The 21,912-nt window shown below is 41.5% G+C and overlaps 1 protein-coding gene across 6 annotated transcripts in view; it reads right to left on the bottom strand.

Annotated features, from left to right (window-relative positions):
• CAMK4 (calcium/calmodulin dependent protein kinase IV) overlaps positions 1-21,912 on the bottom strand; it is a 241,101-nt gene that overhangs the window by 21,151 nt on the left and 198,038 nt on the right. For all 6 annotated transcript variants that reach the window (XM_059175644.1, XM_059175645.1, XM_059175647.1 and 3 more), the window contains exons 9-10: positions 8,692-8,767; positions 3,590-3,716 (exon numbers count right to left, since the gene is read on the bottom strand). In XM_059175644.1, coding sequence (XP_059031627.1) covers positions 3,590-3,716; positions 8,692-8,767 — 203 coding nt within the window. The remainder of the gene's footprint in view (positions 1-3,589; positions 3,717-8,691; positions 8,768-21,912) is intronic.

Raw genomic sequence — 21,912 nt, 5'->3', positions numbered from 1 at the left:
GAGGCCAGATAGCTTGGAACTGGTGGAAGTTCTATTCCAATCAAGATCGGTCTTACCTCAGAGCTCATTTTGTGGCTGCAACACCACAGTGCCTCCAAGGTCAGTCCACCCTCTGGCCTTCATCTGCCCACGGGGCAAATGGGGGCTTGGGGGGATGTAAGGCCCGAGGTCTTTTCTAACTCTGTTCAGCTAAGAAGAACTGAATGCAGGCTACTGCAACCAGGCAGTAAATCAAATGAAGAACAGATATCTGGTTCTCCTCTTACTTCTTTTCTGCAAAAGTTGCAAAGAAATGTGGATTGGGGGTAGAGAGGGTTTGTAGAGGACAGAGATGTGAGGCTGCTTAGGCTAAAAATCTGAGAGGAGGTGGTGGGAGGTACAGGTGATTAAGGAAAAGGAATGCAGGGCGGTAAATAAAAATCTGATTGCAGTCATAGCTGTCACCCGTGGGAAACTCTCCAAGTAAGTTTGTTTAAATGGTAACTAATCCTTGACAACAATGCACAATGAGATCTTTCCCTCCCATTTTCTAATCATCCTTATCATTACCATCCTCCTCCTCCTGAAAATACAAAGAATTTACTGAAAGTCAGTAAGTGCCCCCCAATTCCCATCTGTCAGTGTTAATCTTTACATTTGAAGAGATCAATGCGCTGAACTGTTAAACTCACTGAAGGTCTGAGAGCCCCAGTGACCTTGCCAAGATTCAACCCCAAAGCCTTGCCATGATCCTACAGCCCCCTTACAACCTGACCCCATCACTCATGGGCACTGTTCCCCTGGTGATTTCAGAATGGATGTGGGTGCTGCTGATAAGAACACATCAGTGGTACTCCAGGATTCCTTTAATAAGTTTTACAAACTTATTAGCCCAAAGGTAGGATTTAGATGAATGAAGGAATATCAAAGCTAACCCTCTTACCCATTTCGGTTTTATTGGCGATGAAAAGACAAGGCAGGCAGGCTGCATAAAGAACTGTTAGGGTGTTAGTTGGTAGTAGTCAGTTAACCTGCATTATAGCCCCTAAGTCTCCCAACAATCTAGAGAAAGGTACTGGGATCATCCCAGAACAGAAAACTAGGGGAGTCTGGGTGGCTCAGTTGTTAAGCCTCTGTCTTCGGCTCAGATCATGATCCCAGCATCCTGGAATCGAGCCCCGCATCAGGCTCCCTGCTCTGAGAGAAGCCTGCTTCTCCCTCTCCCACTCCCCCTGCTTGTGTTCTCTGTGCTGCTGTCTCTGTCAGATAAATGAAATAAAATCTTAGAAAAGAAAACTAAAGTAGAGAGAATAGATAACAAGGCCCAGGTCACACCTCTAGGTTATAAGGAAGAGGGTCCTTGAATCCAGGTGTGTCAGACCTTAAAAAATCCATGGTCTACTTCCTGATTCATCGTTTCATTAAAAAAAAAAAAAAAAAAAAAAAAACAAACAAACTATTGAGTCTGTACTATAGGCCCAAACGGTACTAAGATCTGGGTACACATGCCTTGACCTCTACCAGAACTTAAAATCTAGCTAAGGAAGCTCTTTCCACAAGTAAATATAAGTCGCAACCATCATTAAAGAGAAGGCTAGTGGGCAATAGAACAATGTGGCAGAAGGAACAAAGCAGTTGTGGGAAGGAGGAACTGCTGAAGGTAGGCAGACAAGGCCACCTGGAGGATGTCACATGGCAACTAGGGCTTGTAAATAAGACTTACCCATGCAAGAGGGGTGTGTGTGTGTGAGAGAGAGACAGAAAGAGAGAGAGAGAAAGAGAGATGGTGGGAAGGGAGAGGGAGGAAGGAAGGAGGGAAGAACAGTACAAAGCAGAGGAAGGAGTAGTGGCCCACACCCTGAGCTGTCCTGATGAGGGTTGGGTTGGTCTGGTGCCCTGGAGTGAAGTGCACCAGAGGACAGCGTTGTGAAATGGGCGGCATGGGCAGGGCAATGGACTCTCAACCTGACCAGGTGGTGCTGTGTATATCTGATTACAGATTTTGGATTTTATCCTAAGAGCCTCAAAGCAGGAGAGTGACAGGAGGTGATTTATTTATTAGGCCCTTCCTCTGAATCCTGTGTGGAGAGTGTACCTAAACTTGCCACGGAGGCAGGAGGGCCACAGGGGAGGTTCTGGCAGTGGTTCCGCAGGAGAGGCCAGGGCTGACGGGGGCAGTGGTGGTGGAGTGGAGGGAAGTGGGTGGATTCAAGAGGTGTTTAGGAGTGTGGGGCCTGACTTGAGGGGGAAGTTGGGAGGATGTCTCCACACATCGCACACATTGCCTCTCTGCCTGGCTGTACTGCAAAGTCATGGTCTACAGGGGTTTGTTCCATGAAAGAACATGGATGGGAAGAAAGAAATGTTTGGAGGGAAAAGAGCAGAATTCAGAATTCTCCTTTACCCTCCAAACATCTAGGATCTTTTCTTAGAAAAGATCCTAGAAACCTGGATCATTCATTCTGCTGGGAAGCTGTGTGACTTTGGACAATCATTTCACCTCTCTGGGTTTCAGCACCCTCAAGTCTGGTTGTGTTTTTTTGTTTGTTTGTTTTTTAACTTATTTATTTAAGAGAGAGAGAGCACAGCACAAGCTGAGCAGGGAGCCTGAAGATGTGGCGCTAAATCCCAGAACCCTGAGATCATGACCTGAGCCAGCTTAGTGACCTTAACTGACTGAGTGACCCAGGTGCCCCCAGCACCCTCAACTTTAAATGAAGGGAAGACTAAATGACTGATAAGATCTCTTTGAGAGCTACTAGCCTTCTGTGGTTCAAAAGTCAACTCTTAGCTATTTCTGTGTGGCTTTTCTCTAGAAGAATGACGGTTATTGCTTTCATCTTGTGCTAGTATACCCTTTATTTTAGAACAGGTGGGCCATCTCCCCAGAATGTAAGTCATTCCTTTATGCAAATAAACTTCAATATTAGCTTAAGCAAGGACCCAAATAACACAAACAAAAAACCAAACAAAATAAATTATCAGTAGAGTGTAACTTGTTTATGATGCCAGCAAGGCATGTAAGGGACTTGTGCTGTTATTGGGATATTTCAGCAAGTTTGTATAATCAAATCTAGGTAATCTAGGCAAGCCATATTAAAATGGAATTCCAAATTATGCCTGAATTTACCCAGTCCAACTGACTTCAAAAGCAAGGTTTTACATTGACTAGGTGGTAAAATCTCACTAATTAACAATGCAGTAATTTTTAATTGTGATAATTCAGCAAGTGATGAGTTAAACATATCTGTTTTTCATTATCTACAAGAAAAATATATTATGTACATTGTTTTATTAAAAATGCAATTATTAAGAGGGGAAAATTTTAAAAAGGACACTGCCCATTAATTAGTTAAAAATGAATGTGAAGGGGCACCTGTGGCTCAGTGGGTTGGGCCTCTGCCTTTGGCTCAGGTCATGATCTCAGGGTCCTGGGATCGAGCCCCACATTGAGCTCTCTGCTCAGCGGGGAGCCTGCTTCCCCCTCTCTCTCTGCCTGCCTCTCTCCTACTTGTGATCTCTGTGTCAAATAAATAAATAAAATTTAAAAAAAAATAAAAAAGAAGAACAATGTGAAGATTTTACTTCATTTTGATTTGGTCTCACTTACCAGGTCCTTGGCATTTAGAGATACTTCATCCCACCAGGGGGAGATAAAGTAGTATTCACAATTCAGAATTCTCCTGAACATGAACTGATCACCTCTTTCATCATAGAATGGTTCAAATCCACAAAGTCTAGAAGGACAAAAGATAGAGAATAAAATGTCTTTAGAAGCCTAAATATATTTCATCAAATTTTTGCAGAAATTCCAGACTGCCCTTTCCAAGCTTTCTGTTATGATTGCAAGTCTACGTAGTACAAGTATGTAACTGCCTTGTTATAAATCACTTTTGATTGTATAAATACACAATCGTGTCCTCTGGAAGTAAAAACAGATACCAAACTGATTAAGAATTTCTACAAAGGAGGACACTGGGTGAAGTAGAGGAGAAGTGAGTTGGGGGAAATCGGAGGGGGAAACAAATCATGAGAGATTGTGGACTTTGAGAAACAAACTGAGGTTTTTGGAGGGGAGGGGGTTGGGGGTTGGGAGAGCCTGGTGGTGAGTATTAAGGAGGGCAGGTATTGCATGGAGCACTGGGTGTGGTGCATAAACAATAAATCTTGGAACACTGAAAAAAATAAATTAAAAATAATTTCTACAAAGAGTTTATAATAACATCAATAATTATGACACAAAACAACAATAAAGATAATAGCTAACATTATTATAACAGCTAACATTACATGCTAATGACTTGCTATGGAATTTTTTTAACCAGGAATTAAGAAGACAGATTGATTAGAATTCCAATTTATTAGGAAGTGGAAGAATCAGGATTTTCTTTTTGAGATTTTAAAGGGTTGGTTGATTGATTGACTTTTTGTGAGAGAGACAGCGTGAACAGGGGAAGGGGCAGAGTGAGAAAGAGAAGCAGGCTCCCCAATGAGCAGGGAGCCTGAGGACTTGGGGCTTCATCCCAGGACCCCAGGGTCATGACCTGAGCCAAAAGCAGACACTTAACTGACTGAGCCACCTAGGCACCCAAGAATTAGAGGAGTTTTTGAGGGTAAAGAGATTAAGAGGTAGACAGACAGAAAAGATTTTTCAGTCATTTTTACTCAGCCCTATTCACTGAACTCCTCCACAGAAATGAGTCAAATATTAGATTTCCATCCTACTCCAGTTTAAATTTCAGAGTGAACAAAGACAGGAAGTTAGACTGTTGTCAGGAAATGGTCTTTTAGAACTTGACACAGTAAACACACACGGCCAACAGAGATGAGTAGCTAGAGTCAGCGCAGCCTCACGTGAGACCCTCACTTCTGTCTTAAAGACCCATGTTCACCTTCATTTTCTAGTAGGGGGTCAGCCTACAAATGAATGGGGAAAGTGGGAGAAGAGAACTAGAGAATCATCTCTGGCATCCTAAAGGGAGAGAGAAAAAGTGAATTGCTGTTCGGGGCCCACTAAAGCCTCCACTGTTTACAGACAGGTACATACAGGTTCTGAAATCACTAGGGATCAAAAGGAGACCATATAAAAGAAATCCCTACCAGGGCATGTGTTGTACTGGACAAAAAAATGGGGGGTGGGGTGGAGAATGAACACGAAAAAAAACCCCAAAACATTCTCTCAAATTCTTCCTTCAAGCTGGCCAGGTTGGAGCAGAGCATGAAATGTTTGAATGTATTCTAATGTAGTGGGTTTCTAGACAGAAGCATTTTCTTACATCCTTTGCTCAGGGAACGTCCTGTTGGGAGAGTCTTTGTCTTTTTTAAATATTCCGGAGCCAGCCAGGAAAAGACAGGGTTTAGCAGTGCTGAGTCCCCCTGTCCACTGCAGCAGTCTACACAGAGAATCCTGCTGCCACATAAGGATAGAAAGGAGCCCATGTCCACACCTCGACAAGGAGGTAGCTCAGCCTTACTTGGCCATTCCTGTGCCATCTACAACACTAGAAAAGTATAGCTTATTCTTGGTTAGTTGTGGAGGAATTAGCCAATGTTCTAGGCTTAGTTTAAGAAAACTCATGTTTCTCCTTCTGGAAATCTAGAAAGAAACATGACAGTTCAGAAGGTACTCAGATGCCATTCTCACTTCTCAAACATGCCTGTGCATGTGTGCACTGTGATGGAAGTAAGAAGCTCATATCATGTCAGCCTGAAATGCCAAAAATAGAAGCAATGTGACACAGAGCAACATACACACATATACACCATGCAAAAAGCCTTCAGACATGGAAATATTTGAATAAAGATAATGATAGTTTAGGAGGATAGTAGGATTATACAGGCCTGAAGAGTGAAGGTATAATAAGGGGACCTTTAAGCCACTAGGCAGAACTGTGGTGTTGAAAGCTGAAAGAGAGAGTTTGAATCTTTGATGTTACTGATTCTGATTCTGACCTGAGCATTATAGTAGTTGCTTTTGTCTGTAGGTACAAAGGGTTTAGGTGTAAAAGGTAGAGGGGTCAGAATTTCTGTGAGAAACAACAAAATGGCTTTCATTCCCAGTCTATTGTCATACGTAGAAATAGCAAGGTCATAGCACAAAATAGCCTTATGGAACTTTTAATAATAGTAAAGGAGATATATAGGTCCAATGGCACGATCTTGGAGAAGTGTCCCAGTGAACCTTGCCAGGTGGACTTCATCAGTTGTTAATAAACTACAGATTAAACAACCCTGGGCTTAGGAGCTGACAGAAGTGAGGCCACACTAAAGGACATTAGTTGTAAGCAACGCTGATAATGTATTTTCATTTGAGAGCTACCACTGTGGACTTTGAGCCAACAACTATTAACTTAGTGACCTTATGTGAACGAGGGGAAAGGACCTTGACCTTTTTTTTTTTTTTTTTTTAAAGTAGGCTCCCTATCCAGCATGGAGCCCAGCGTGAGCCCTGAACTCACGACCCAGAGATCAAGACCTCGGCTGAGATCAAGCTTAACCAGCTGAGCCACCCAGGAGCCCCAGAACCTTGAAAGACTTTTAAAATTATTTTCAGGGCTTTGATAAGATGTTTCTCCAACAATTATATTTTTTTCTCTTCATTTTCCCTGGTCAGTGACCACGTCATGGAATTTTATTCATTCCATATTTCAGGTTCTCAGGGTGAATGTGATGTCATTTCTCCGTCTCTCTAAGTTCTTGTACATCCTTAATGCTTTACCCCCCACCCCCCATCACATTTCAGCATGAAATTGCAACTGGTTGGGCACAATAACATTTTAGGGGCAAATCTGATTTGTTATTTGCATAGTGCAATTTTTCATTTAATGTCATTAAGTATGATATGTCACCTACCTAACTCAGGAGCCAACATTTTCTTCCCAGACTAAAAGTGATCTCAAATGTAAGCTATGGGAATTCTATGATGTGCCCCCAGGAATTCATTTTAATGAATTAAGCACTTAATAAGGCAAATACATTACCTAACAGTTTTGCCCTTTCATAAGAAAAAACATGGTTATCTACCTCTCCAAATGCTTTTCAAGCTCTAGTATATTTTGGATCCACAAGGAATTCAATACCGAATCTATCTTTTGACATTACATCATAGCAGATGGCTATTTACTGGGTTGCTTGTTAAACCTTTTTGTCTTGGCTCCAGATGACTGAATATACCCAGATAAACTCAGAGTTTACTAATTTGTCTGAGGGTACCCTCCTTACCTTCCTTCTAGCTCTTATCACCTAGACACTGCACTTTCTAAGATCGCTATTAAATTAAACAAACAAATAAAAAATCCAAAACCTCTTTCTGTTATGGACTGAATTGTGTCTCCCTCAAATTCCTATGATGAGAAGTCCTCACCTGATGCTATTTGGAGATGAAGCCTTTGGGAGGTAACTAAGGTTGATGTGGTCATGGGGGGCAGGGCGCAGCTTTATGATGGGATTAGTGTCCTTAAAAGAAGAGATGCCAAAGAGCTCACATTTTTTTTCTCTGCCATGTGGGTAAAGAGTAAGAAGGCAGATGTCTGCAAGCCAGGAAGAGAGCTCTCCCCAGGACTGGACCTCCTGGCGCCCTGACCTCAGACTTCCAATGCCTGGAACTGTGATGAATACAAGCCTGTTGTTGAAGCCACCCTGCCTGCCCGATGAATACACTTTTTTTTTTTTTAATTTTTAATTTTTTATAAACATATATTTTTATCCCCAGGGGTACAGGTCTGTGAATCGCCAGGTTTACACACTTCACAGCACTCACCAAAGCACATACCCTCCCCAATGTCCATAACCCCACCCCCCTTCTGCCAACCCCCCTCCCCCCAGCAACTACACTTTTTTTTTATACCCTATAAAATCTCTTTGTAGATCTGAATGTTACAGGTTCCAACAGGCAACTGTGCAGTGTCCTCCAAATGGCAGCCAAAGCTACTTGTTTTGAATTAAACTCTGGAACTCATGGATATCTTGCTTCTGTGGCTGCTCTTCAGCAGTCTTCTCACACACCCTCACTCCTTGCTTTCCTTCATGCTCCTCTGCTCTTCTACCATCTCCTTGGCAAACTGCCTGAAACCCCTTGGTTATTAGTAGACGGAAGCTCAGGAATGGAGTTTGGGAAACCAGAAAATGTGAGATTTAGTTGTTTTGGTTGTGTGTGTGTGTGTGTGTGTGTGTGTGGTTTTTATCAGAGAAATTCAGCTTCTCTGAGTTTAGGGTATTAAACTCAAGGTCCTTGAGGACCTAACAGAGACAGAAAACAAAACTGATAGCCAAACTGCATTAAAAACACTGCTGACAAGAAATGTCCCTGTCTGGAATTGCTTAGGAGATTAAAGAGCCATTTGCCCTTTAAAAAGGATTCATACTGTATTTTGATGAGACATAAATAAGTAAAACAAGGGCAAGTTTAATAGATGGACCTGAGTTTCCCATTTCTTCTTAACATCAAATAGGGAATTGTTCCCCAAATCTGCTATCCATTGCCCTGCAGAATGAGGCGCAGAAAAGCCGTGGACAGACAGTCTGGCCCCAGGAAAATCAGAGAAGAAAATGCGATGCTTGTTTTCAGAAAAGTCTACCACTAACTACGTTTAGTATGCTGTAGAAAATCACAAAAGTCTAAAGTAATCTTGCTTTTTATGAGGCCTCTAAGTACTTAAGAAATATTACAGCAAAGGCAAATAGTACCCATAGAGATTGCTTTTCTTCACTTACAAGATGTAGGTGATTATTCCTACAGACCACATGTCCACCTCAGGTCCATAGGCGCAGCCTCTAAGAATTTCAGGTGCTGCAGAAAGAATGAATATTGTGTTAAATCCGACTTTAAATTTAAATTTTACATCCTGAAAACAAGCAACAGGTAAGAAATTAATTAACAGAAAGTTCAGAAATAGTTTTGTAATCAATTTTGTTCCCCCAAACCAAAGTATGAGACTACAAATTCTTAACATCTATTTTAATGGGAAAAAGTCAAGTCTTTTTGTGTTTGGGGTGCATAAATATAAAGCTATTAACTTTGATAGTCTACACTGAAGCATCGTTCCAACCAGACAGATCTGCTGTAAAAGATTCCTTTCTTCAAAAGGAGATTTGTAGGCAGAAAACAAAGACAAGTTCCGCAGAGTAAGGGGGAAAAGGCACAGTGATTCTACCTTGAGATCTAGATCTACTCGGAGCAGGGACAACCATGCATGTGTATATCTGACCGTGTGCAGGGCCGGGAGCAGGGTGGATGGGGTGGGAAGCACTGAGAAGCCTCAAGTGCTGGGAGGCTGGAAGAAGAGTTGGAAGGGGCCCTGATACATGCCCTAGCACTGAGAACTACATGTAGGTCACCTGAGCGCAGCTGTCCCCAGTCAGTTTGGAATTATGCATGAAGGAAGGGGTCTTCTCTGTGCACAACGAACCTGCTCCTATTAGCCCTGCTCACTGTGAAAGTGGAAGGTCTTCTCAGCCATGAAAGGGCCCTGTAGTATAGAATGATGAGATCTTTTCTGTTGGTACTTATGTTGGAGCTGTGAAAATGGAGAGTTAAGTGGGGCCAATCGTTTGCACAGAGAATTGGAGGTGTTATGTTTGCCTAACAAGGAAGAAAAAAAAAAAAAAAAGGCTCAGACCTGTAGCTCAGAGTGGCCTTTTTCTATTTTGAACAGAAGTGCTGTAAATGTCAGTGGGGTCCCCGAGCTAGGAGCTGACTGATGAATGCTCAGGACTCCCTAAGGGAGGCTTTGGGGATGCGGGCACCACATTCCTCCTTCCAGCTGGAAGCAGGAGAGCAAGGGAGCTGGATTCCTGTCTACACAGGCTGGACATGTCATATTCAGGGTAGACTGTTAAAGTGAGCTCTGGAAGGAAGCTATTTTCCTGGGACTTTGGATGTAACTTAGAAGAAGGAGCCCAGTGGATTTTCCACTGACGGCTTCCCATACTGTCCCTGCATCTCCCTATCCTTTTGCAATCAGGATCTTCTCTTCCCTGTAAAAGTTGTGTTACATAAAATACAGGAGATGAAGAGCCCATACAGTGAAATGAGTGTGCAGTGTAACATACCAGCAGCCACACAGCAAGATGGACCCTCTAAAGCATAGCATCAGGGGCTAAGAAGTTCTTCTCATCTATAGACACATTATTCCTAGAAATTCTCCCTCTTAGGATTTAATTAGCATAATGAAGAAAAGGCACACTCATTGACAACACTGTTCGTTCTTTTGGGTTAGCTTTTCTTTTCCATGGCAATCTGGTCCCATATCTGGTTCCATTGGGCCCCAACACTGAACTCCCACTTGCAAATGCTTTGCTCATGAGAGTTCAAAGGAAACTCGGGTTAGACCACCACTGTCAGGAGGGCAGCTGCCATTGTCTATGGGGCTGAGGTCTTCCAGTCAGGCAGGAGAACACATGCACACTTGGTACTATTGTTAGTCCTTCCCCACTCAAGTCTTCCTGTCCATGGAGTGCTATCGTGTCCCACACGGACATTTAAACATGCAGAAATATGTTGGGGAGAGTCTTTGACATAATCTGGGACTTGTTTTTACTCTAAAATCTAAGTGAGTTGGATCAGCTGATTTCTAAGTTTACTCTGAGGTTTAAGCTGCTAGCCACCTTGTTATCAGTAGAGGAATCATTACTGATAGTTTACACAAGAAGAGAGGACCTGCACTTTACTTCCAGAACCTGCTGCACTCCCACATTCTTCCTGCGGGAGTGCCTATTACATGCATGGACCTGTGGGGGCAATGAGCCCTCCCCTTCTGTGCTGTTCAGAGATTAGCACGCTGTTGCAAAGGCCAGGGGCTTTTTCTGGCCATTCTTTTTTTTTTTTTTTTCAGTGTTCCAAGATTCATTGTTTATGCACCACACCCAGTGCTCCATGTAACACGTGCCCTCCTTAATACCCACCACCGGGCTCACCCATGCCCCACCCCTCTCCCCTCCAAAACTGTTTCTCAGAGTTCACAGTCTCTCATGGTTTGTCTCCCCCTCCGATTTCCCCCAATTCACTTTTCCTTTCCTTCTCCTAATGTCCTCCATGTTATTCCTTATGAAGCCAGCATTACCCTGATCCCTAAACCAGGAAAAGCCCCATCAAAAAGGAGAATTTCAGACCAATATCCCTGATGAATATGGAAGCCAAGATTCTCAACAAGATCCTAGCTAATAGGATCCAACAGTACATTAAAAAGATTATCCATTCATCTGTTAATGGACATCTAGGTTCTTTCCATAGTTTGGCTATTGTGGACATTGCTGCTATAAACATTCGGGTGCATGTGCCCCTTTGGATCACTACGTTTGTATCTTTAGGGTAAATACCCAATAGTGCAATTGCTGGATCATAGGGCAGTTCTATTTTCAACATTTTGAGGAACCTCCATGCTGTTTTCCAGAGTGGCTGCACCAGCTTGCATTCCCACCAACAGTGTAGGAGGGTTCCCCTTTCTCCGCATCCTCACCAGCATCTGTCATTTCCTGACTTGTTGATTTTAGCCATTCTGACTGGTGTGAGGTGATATCTCATTGCAACATGGGGGCTTAAGTGGGTACGAGAAGAATAAATGAAACAAGATGGGATTGGGAGGGAGACAAACCATAAGTGACTCTTAATCTCACAAAACAAACTGAGGGTTGCTGGGGGGAGGGGGTTTGGGAGAAGGGGGTGGGATTATGGACACTGGGGAGGGTATGTGCTTTGGTGAGTGCTGTGAAGTGTGTAAACCTGGTGATTCACAGACCTGTACCCCTGGGGATAAAAATATATGTTTATAAAAAATTAAAAATTATACTTAAAAAAAAAAAAAAGACTATCCATCATGACCAGGTGGGATTCATCCCCGGGATGCAAGGGTGGGTCAACATTTGCAAATCAATCAACGTGATAGAACAAATCAATAAGAGAAGAGAGAAGAACCACATAGTCCTCTCAATTGATACAGAAAACGCATTTGACAAAATACAGCATCCCTTCCTGATTAAAACTCTTCAAAGTATCAGGAGAGAGGAAACATCCATCAACTTGATAAAATCTGTCTATGAAAAACTCACAGCGAATATCATCCTCAATGGGGAAAAGCTCACAGCTTTCCCTTGGAGATCAGGAACATGACAAGGATGCCCACTCTTGCCACTGTTGTTCAACATAGTGCTAGAAGTTCTAGCAACAGCAACCAGACAACAAAAAGAAATAAAATGTATTCAAACTAGCCATTCTTTATAGCTCCCAGGCTAAGGTTCCAAACGAAGTGATTACCACAGAACAAAATTCTTTCTGAATCCACTTTATGGAGGGGGCATCTGGGTTTCTTATCCGAAGTGGCAATATCTGACCCTTCCTAGCACTGGGTCTAACTTTACCTCTAGAGGCAAGTCAGTACCTTGTAAAGCATTATTAGGCAGCAATGTGGGCAAACTTCTAGTGTGAAAAGCTAAACTTTCCCTTAAGAGGTTAACTGAGACAAAAGGAGTACAGAATGTTTTTGCCCTTCATCATAAGTTTCTCTTAAAAAGAATTTATAGGGACGCCTGGGTGGCTCAGTTGGTTGAGCAGCTGCCTTCGGCTCAGGTCATGATCCCAGGGTCCTGGGATCAAGTCCCACATCGGGCTCCTTGCTCGGCAGGGAGCCTGCTTCTCCCTCTGCCTCTGCCTGCCTCTCTGTCTGCCTGTGCTCGCTCACTCTCTCTCCCTCTGTATCTGACAAATAAATAAAAATCTTAAAAAAAAAAGAATTTATAATATTTACTAATCATAATTCAAAATTTAGGGGAAACAAACTCTAAGCACCTAGACTCAGTCAGGTCCCATTCACAGTTAACCTTTAAATATTTTTTCATTAACATGACCTTGACTTTAAGACCAGTAGAACATACTTTTTTAATGTATCTGAACCCTTTCTAAGTGCCAAAGATTTCTAGAATAAACTTCAGACTTCAGCATACCAGTACTACAAGTCTCCAAGATATCAAATATCCTTGTGGTGGATTCTATAAATTTGTGATTTTCTTAAGGTGAAACATAGTTGATTACTTCCAACTTAGTTCAAGAAAAGACATCAGCTAGTGTGCCTTTTAAAGCTATAAGCACTCCCAACGGTCCTTCCGGTCTTTTCTCACCTCATTGCCAAAACAAACAAACAAACAAATAAACAAACAAAATAAAGTAGGGGAGAAAATTATTTCAAGGTGTGACCTAGTTTTTAAAAAGGTATTTAAAATAATTTAGAATCATCTTTTCTAAAAATAGTTGATAACCCTTTATTGATTTTTCTGGCTGTCTTCTAAGTGGGTCCAAGTTCTGCCACTTCCTAAACTTTTATCCTTCATGTCATTGCTCATTAACGCTAAATGCTACAGAGCTCCCAGGACACTTCATACTCTAAGCTCCAGTACAGAATGATTTTGGCAAATGGTCTTAGAATTGCCAAGATACCAGACTTCACGTTTTAAAAAGCAATTTTAATGGAATATAAAATTCATATTAAAAATGCAAACTTTAGTGATAATTATTTACCAACATCCCACTTAGATCTCAAGAGTGCTGATTTTTTGATAAGATCATGGTACCATGAAAACATTTAGAGACTGGGGCTCCTGGGGGTCCATCTACAGGCTGGGGTGAATTTCATTTTCTTAAATAAATCCACTGTAACCAGTTTTAGGAATGGTCCTACATAAAAAGCATGGGATATGTCTTACAGCACACTGATAGGGACCACTGATGCTAGGTTTCCCCTCTTTTCCTAAAGCCATCGGGATGATTTTGGTCACTGACTGTACCTTTATTTTGTTAATCCTTCGTGACCTATTGAGTTAAAACTACAGAGTGACATTCTGTACCCGAAGACTTCTTTCCAACTACTGTTGACTGTTTGGAGAAAGACAAATCCAAGGGACACTATGTGAATGAAGTCCATATGTTCATTCATTTACTCATTAAACAAATCATCAACTATTTATTAAATACCTGCTGTATGACGGACTGCATTGGGTAGTGCTGGAGTAGTAATGGGGAGTTCAAGAGGACAAGTCTTTGCCATCATGGAGCTTACAGTTGGGTGGGGAAGGAAGACATTGATCCAGAAAACCCATGAAGAAATGCAAAGTGGTAAATGGAAGTGCTTGGAGGGCCTTTCTAATAGAGGGCTACCTGCTCAGAAAGATCAGAGAAGGTGAGTATAGAAAGCAAAGTTTAAACTGAGATGTGAAGGGCTAGAGAAGTGAGCCAGGCAAAGGGAGAGGGTGGAGGGAGAAGTTAGAGGGCAAAGGGAGTGGGTGAGCAAAGACAGTGGAAAGTGGGTTGGCTGGAGCAAGCATGCAGGCACAGACTTCGTGGTGGGCAGGAGCAAGGGGGCTTAAGGAATTGGGGCAGCCAGTGTGGCTGGAGGTGCAAAGCCAGGTCCTACTGAGATGAGTCCCTGCCAGGCAGCTCAAGGCCAGACCACAGATTCCAATAGGTCAGGGCTTTTGTTTGTTTGTATGTTTTAAATTCTCTCCAATGCTTTTGTTTTAGTGATTCCCAACATATGAGGGAAAAACTATTTCATCTTAAAGCCAGAATCTGGCTTTGCAGCATTAGGCCCCCTCCTATAGCTGAGGGAAAACTCCTATAGCTTTTCACTTGTAGAGGCTTGTCTTGAATTCCAGAGTTCTCTGGGGACCACAAAAGTCCAAGGCATCTAGAAGTCCCTCTAAACTTTGCCTCTGAGGAGTGAACACTGTAGAAGGAGGAGAAAAAGGGATTTATCTGAAGCAGAAGAGCAGTGTTTGGAAATTTCTCCCCTTATTGTTCTGAATGTGGCTAGGAACCCGGAGGAGAACGCGGGCAGGGCTGCCTCTGATAGGCAGCAGCAGTGCCCACAGCTGGGCAGACTACATTGTACCTTCCTCAGCATGAGCACCACGTGTGGTCCTTTGTCACAATGTCACATATATTTGGTGAGAACGGGGAACAAAATTTTAAGCTCTGTCAAGTGTAGTTTATGCTTTGACAGCAGAGAAGACAGGCAATGTCCTAGTGCAGTTTGCTAAGTGTTCTAACGAAGGTGTGAATCAGACTGGTAAACAGTTGCAATGTTTCCAGAAGGGGTTGCCTCTGGCTAGGAGCAGCCTTGTCAGTTTACTACAGTAAATCTCAGAAGAGTTCCATACTGCTGTTCCATGGTGTGAAAGGTTGAGAAGGACTGAGGAGACATTTGGGGCTTCTGTCATTTTGGTTATCTATGACTTGTTAGTGTAGACCAAGAAAGAAGTCTGAAGGATGCTTTGAAACCCAAGTGGTATAACATATGTTCTAAAGCATCTCTTCCATTTTCCTGGGCTCTTGATCTTTTATACCACAAATATCAGTCACTCCAACTTGCACTTAATATTTTTCATTTAAACTGTTTAAAAAAGTCTTCCTTGCCACATGGATTACGTGGTATTTCTCTTCATATAAATCTTATAAATGGGTGAAGAGTGATAGCCAGTTTATTTTCCTCACCTTATTTTTTATTTTTTTAAATAATACCCTGAAGAGAAAATCAAATATCTGAGAACACCTAAGTACTTTCGGAAGAGGAGAAAATAAACACAACCTATTTTTATTACCCTGGGAAAGTTCCATTTCTATGAAATTCACTTTTCTATGATCCCACAGAGCCCTCCCATCTTAGAGTAATCACTATTTGTTCCAAATCTTAATCAGACTGAGCCTCTTGCTCACTTTAAAGATGTGATGAATGCTGGCCCAGGAACAACAAAGATGTATTAACTGTTGAAAAGTTGCTTTTCCATTTTTGTGAGGAGGTGGAGTGTGAGTAAATAAACCCAACTCATCCTAATATTAACATCATACAAGAATCTTTTCTGGATATGGAGATACAGATAGAAAGTGATGGATGTGGACTCTGAACTCTGTTAAGGATGGCAAATACCACGTTTTTCTCTAAAGGAGCTATGAATCTCACTGATAATTATCACTAATAATTCTTTTGAAATATTTTCATTTTATGCATATCCTTTCTCCAACAACATTCTAAAACGGAACATTTTGTGGGTGTTCAGGGCCCAAAGAATACATTTTAAGCAAGTCTCCTACCCACTTGTCATCAGTCACCCTTCCTGTGACCGCTTCTCCCCTACATTCCGCCCTCACATGTGTAATAATAGAGCTGAGTCCTCAGCTCTGAATTCTCTGGCACGGCTGGTTTTGTTCCTGAAGTTGTCACTTACACTCATAGAGAGGGAAGCACAGGAAGTGATTTATGGTGGGGGACCCAGAAGCCAAGGATGACCAGCACATTAAAAGACTGCTTCTAAACCAAAGGAACATGAAAAGTGGGAGGATGATGTTGGTGACAATCTCTATGGACTCAATTTTATAAGGCTTCTTGGGCTGGAATATATTTGGTTAACTTAGATTGAATTAAGTGCTTGCCATAATCCTCAACACAGTTTTACACATATAAAACATATAGACAGACCACGTAATATTTTTAATGCCACAGACCATGTATCTGCTGGGTGATACAGAGATGAGCAGAACTCTTCATCCCTTTCCCTTCCTGATGGCCCCGAATCCCGAGACACAAGTCAGTCAGCCTCTGGGGCCATTTCTGAGCCAGAGAGGCAGGCCCTCCTACTGCTGACAGCTTCAGATGTTAGACTATTGTCTTGTACATTGTGCTCCATATCTGTACCTTACAGCATCCACTCATAATTCCTAATTCTGTCCTATGACGCTGCTTCCTTCACTATCTGATGTTCTTTGATTAATGAATGTGGTTCCTTCTCTCTGGCCTGCTGATGGGGATGTTCGTTGCTTTGGGATCAGTTTGGGTTGTTTCTTTTTCTGCCTTGGGGATGCTAGAGAGTCTTGTGACTTCACACAGCATCTATATGCTGAAAGGGCTCACATTGATATCAATAGCCATGTCCCTGCTCCTGAACATTAAATATATCCTTCTGCCCATGTGTCACCTCCACCTGGATCTCTCACAGTCCCCCAAATACAAATATCAAGTATCAAAATCAACAAGCCCCAATCCCTTTGTTTCCAAGGTCCTCCCCACCTCAGTTAATGTGAACTCTATCCTTGCAGTTGGAGCTCTTTGGTCCTCTCTCCTACCTATTTTTTCTCCCCTTGTCACTGCACTCCACCCAACTGCGTCCTTCCTGGACCTACAGACACCGACGCATGTTTTTGCTCTAGGGTCGGTGTGCTCTGTCCCCTCTATCTAGAGTGTTTCTTTCCACAGACTCCACATGGTTTGCTCTCTCCCTTTCCTCTTTCAAGTCTCTGTTCTTCTGCTCCCTTCTCCAGTGAAGCCTTCCTTGATCAGCCTGTTTGTGGCAGCCCAAGCTCCCAGCACTTCCTTTCCTCTTTCCCAACTCCACAGAAATCATAACCTCTTTCTATATACTGACACACTCATTTTATTATTTGTCTTCTCCCATTAAAAGATGCCATTCTTAAAGAGGAGCTTTTGTTAGTTTGTTTTATCACTATATCTTAGCACCTAGAATAGTGCCTGGTGCATAGTAGGAACTCAATAAATATTTATTAAATGAAAAAAGGACTGAATAGCTACACAACTAAAGTTCCACACAATACACTTTGTTTAGGTCAGTACCAAACCAATATAAAACCCCAAGAGGCTCATTTTCCTCTAGAATTAAAACCTCCAAGATAGCTTAAAATAAGCCTGCACTCCACCAGCTGAGTCCCTGTCCTCTGCAAGGTTAAGAACAAGATGAGCTATGGCCTTTCCTCGCCATTCCTGTATCTGTCCCTAACCCCACTTTTTCCCTTTGCCTGGCGTTTGTTCATTTGGATCAAGTGTTGTGGTCATATGGCGGTTGGCGACACAGCCTATCTTAGGGAGAAAGAAGGGCCACGGTATCAAAAGGGAGATGAACCTGGACCCGCTTTACCCACCTGCTGAGAATTCTCTGCTTGCTTCCTCTCACATTTCCTGCTCTTTCCCATGGTCAGCTAGCCCCACAGGAACCCCATGTATACACATCAGCCTGTCAAGCATTATATTTATATTATAATTTATATTATATATAAATTATATATATTCGCAATTGATATTTTACTATGTACTCTTCTGTTTTTTTCTTAAACTCACTATAAAAAGGAAGTCATCGTTGTGGGTATTTCCTTAATTCTCAGTGAGATCATCCCTTAGGTGGTTAGATTGCCAATGTATCATAATACTCTTATTTCACCTTAGCTCTTTAGTCCTCCAGAAGTGAACAAAATACAGCTTTTATGAAGCTATACTGAAAGCATATAGTTTAGATTATTAGATTTGCTTTTTTTACTTCACTTAAATTTTTCTACATTGGTCACATAAGTGTTTGTTCATGCAGACACAAGTCTCTTCTGTTTGACTCCAGGCTGTTGAGGAATTATCTTTAATTTCAGTATAGTGAACATAAGAAGTTATTTCTTTAAAACATAACAATGTGGGAGCAACATAAGATTATCACTCTTTCGCAACCCTGGCAAATGTCAACAGAAAATAAATTCTGAACAGCTTCTCGACCCTGTAAATGGAACTTGGACAGGCAGATAAAAATATGAAATATGAACATACATAGTTTAATTAACTGAGCTTATGAATTAGAAATTAGTATTAGGAATACTCTTTTATCTCACCCTTTACCATATTGTTTTCTTTTCTACTCTAACAAACAGCTTGTTCTTCCTTTCTGTGATTGACATGGGTAGGGTGAACAAGCACAGACTTCAAGCCTTAAATAGCTAAACCAGTCAAGACATTTTGGTTGTATACACTGTGGCCCATTTATCAAGAGCCATGACCTAATGGATTTTTTTGGGGGGGGGATTGGTTTGTTTTTTTCTGTTTTTTGAGACCTATTTCTTTTCCCAGCAACAAGATGTGGGGAATTTCTTCATGGTTATTTCAGAGCACTACTCATTGATTTCATTTATCTGGATCACAGATTTTAATTTTCTGGCCTGGAGTTTATTTTCAACTGGGCACATTTCCCAGGAAATAATGAGTATTTGCTTAAACACACAGCATCTGTGATTTTTCTTTTGCAATTCACTTATAGGAGAACCCTCTGTTATTAATAGCCTGGGGCAAAGGTTCCATGAATGAAACTGAATGGGTGGCTTTTCACTTGTGTATTTCCTGACAAATGACAGATGGTATAATATAAATACCCACTCCCTCAAAAGATGTAACTGAGAAAGCCTTTCAGTAAAGGTAGAAACTAGACCCAGTGTACTTGAGGCTAACTGACCTGGGATGGAATTATCCTTACAACAAGCAAGGAAACAAACTCACACCTCTCCTCTCCATCAATTATACGGGCTTCAGACCCCTTTTTAAGTCAAATGTAAAGTCTTTGTGTAAGTCGTGCTTTCTGTAGGATGGCAGTGATTTCCACCAGTCTTGCACTTGGCTCTCATTTCCAACTCATTCTATCGATGGGCAGATTCCTCCCCACCTAAGTATTCTCAGAGAAGACACACCACCCCATGATAGTACTCACATGGGGTGTGGGGAGAAAGGCTAGAACTGAGGGACCCTCAAAGGGGCTTCAGCCTTGCCTATGAACAGTCTGTTTCTAAGACAGATGAATAGAAATATTATTTTATTGATTTTTTTTAAGAGTTTAAACTCTGCATCTTTCTTCTGCTCTAGATCATCCACCTCCTGTGCCTTGGTGTCACTGTGACGTCTGTTTTTCCCTAACTCAGCCCTCCAGTGTTTTCTGTGTTACTATACACAGGTGGATTCTTAAAATCCTGACCCCAACTCTAGTCCCACTTTGAGTAAAATTTAGCATATTTCCTTTGGGAAATATGTATGTATGAAGAAATACATGTTTATTTATATATAATTTGGACCTTGACCTTGTAATTAAACACATCAAACTTACTTATTTTTGAATTCCAAGCCTGCCTCAACCTACATAATAGTAATTCCACACACATGTTTTGCACTTCAGAGTCCACAGAGCACTTCTATTTTTCCCTCTCAATCCTTCCTCCCTCCACCCCCAGCTTCCTTTCTGCTTTCTCAGCCTTTTCCTAGAGCAAATTACGGCTTCCTGGTGAGCCTCTATGTAGAGCATAGCAGAAGGATTATATGGATCACATTCAGTCAACCAATTTCCTCCTTCCCCATTACATAGCCTTTAGGGTGATGTGGGTATCTGCCGGGAAAATTAAATAGTAAACGGAAAATAAGCCTCCATTATTGGATGGCATTATCTGTAAGATGGGCCTGTTTATGGCAATGACAGGAGTCTGAAAAAGTATTTTTTTAAAAAGATTTTATTTATTTATTTGACAGACAGATCACATGTAGGCAGAGAAGCAGGCAGAGAGAGAGGAAGGGAAGCAGGCTCCCTGCTGATCAGGGAGCCCAATGCGGGACTTGATCCCACGTTCCTGGGATCATGACCCGAGCCGAAGGCAGAGGCTTTAACCCACTGAGCCACCCAGGCATCTCTGAAATAGTATTTTTTTTTTTGAAATAGTATTTTTATAATCATTTTATATTTGAAAAATAAATGACTGGATGGAGAACCGGTTGAATACATTATTCTGAGAAGCTATTCATAGGAATGATAGCAAGCACCCTGTGTGTAGATTTCTGACATCAGAAGGAGAGGAAAGAGAATTTATAATAGCTTTCTAATTTGTCTTCTTTTGAACTTTTTCTCCCTCCAATCCATCTGTCACAATGTAATTATCAAGATATCTGTAAGATACAGATTTGATTTTAAAATATAATTACACTGATAAAACCTTTGCTGGATCACTATTATCTACCAATAAAAGTCTGAATTCCTTAGCCTGATTTATAGATTATTTTAAAAAATATGGTCCATCCTATTTTTCCAAGTCTATCTGTACCCTCTGTACCAAAAACTCTATATTGCAATCGTGTAAAATGAGAAAGTAACCAACAGTCCTTGAACTTGCCAGATGCTACCACTCCTCTATGACTTTTCTCTTCCTTTGCCTGCTTATAAAGAATACCTTGTGGCTACCTCTTCACTTGAACTGCTACTCAACTTTCAGAGTCCAGCTCAAATGCCCTCCTCTGTAAAAACCTCTTTAGCGAAGATGTATTTTTCCCTCTTCCCTGTATCCTTAAGCCTTTAGCTCAAACACAGAACTTAGCATAACAAACTTTGATTTATTGTATATGAGTCTTTCTTCTTTAATAGCCTATGAAATCCGGGAAGGACAAGACCATATGGGTGTTCACTCTTGTAATCTCAGTGCCTAACATGGAGTCTATTAGACATCCAATGTTCATTTTATCAATGAATAAATCAGTCACTCATAGAATGACTATTCTGTAAGGCTGCAAAAAAGAACTGCTCTTATCACTATTATCAAAGCCACTGAAATGATGCTAGTGTAAGCTCTTCCTGAACTTCCCATTTCAAGGCTGCTAACTCTCGGAGAATTGCTCCAACCTACCTATCTCTTTGGAATAGAAGGTGTTTGCTTTCAGATAATGATTACTAAACTACCCATCAGCTTTTCTCTTTTGGGAAATCCTTACTTTGTTTTATCATTCTTTTGTCAATTCTCTTTAAATGCTTTTATCAAGTGGTCAGCAGTTAGTACTCACAAACGGGCAACCCCATCTGGAACATGGTACTAAATTCAGGGTTCTTTTTATCCTTCATAGCCGTGGAAGTGTAGGGAGTCATGAAAGAACTACAGGAGGATGATAAATAAGGACATACGAACTAGAGAAAGGGGAAATATCTATGGCACCATTAGAAGGGATGGGTCATACACAGGTTGTCAGCTAACAGTTCTAAGGAAAATATATAAAAACAAAACAAAAAGATGCCTATAGGGAACATGGCATATTTCAATGGGTTTTGTTCTAGGAATGAGAATCCTACTCTTTAATAAAGTCGGTGGTAGAGCTAGTGGGCTGTCTA

This window comes from Mustela lutreola, chromosome 5 (assembly GCF_030435805.1).
Source record: "Mustela lutreola isolate mMusLut2 chromosome 5, mMusLut2.pri, whole genome shotgun sequence".
NCBI classification, from domain to species: domain Eukaryota; kingdom Metazoa; phylum Chordata; class Mammalia; order Carnivora; family Mustelidae; genus Mustela; species Mustela lutreola.
The sequence above is the reverse complement of the archived record's forward strand: the minus strand, read 5'-3'. Positions and strand labels throughout refer to the sequence as shown.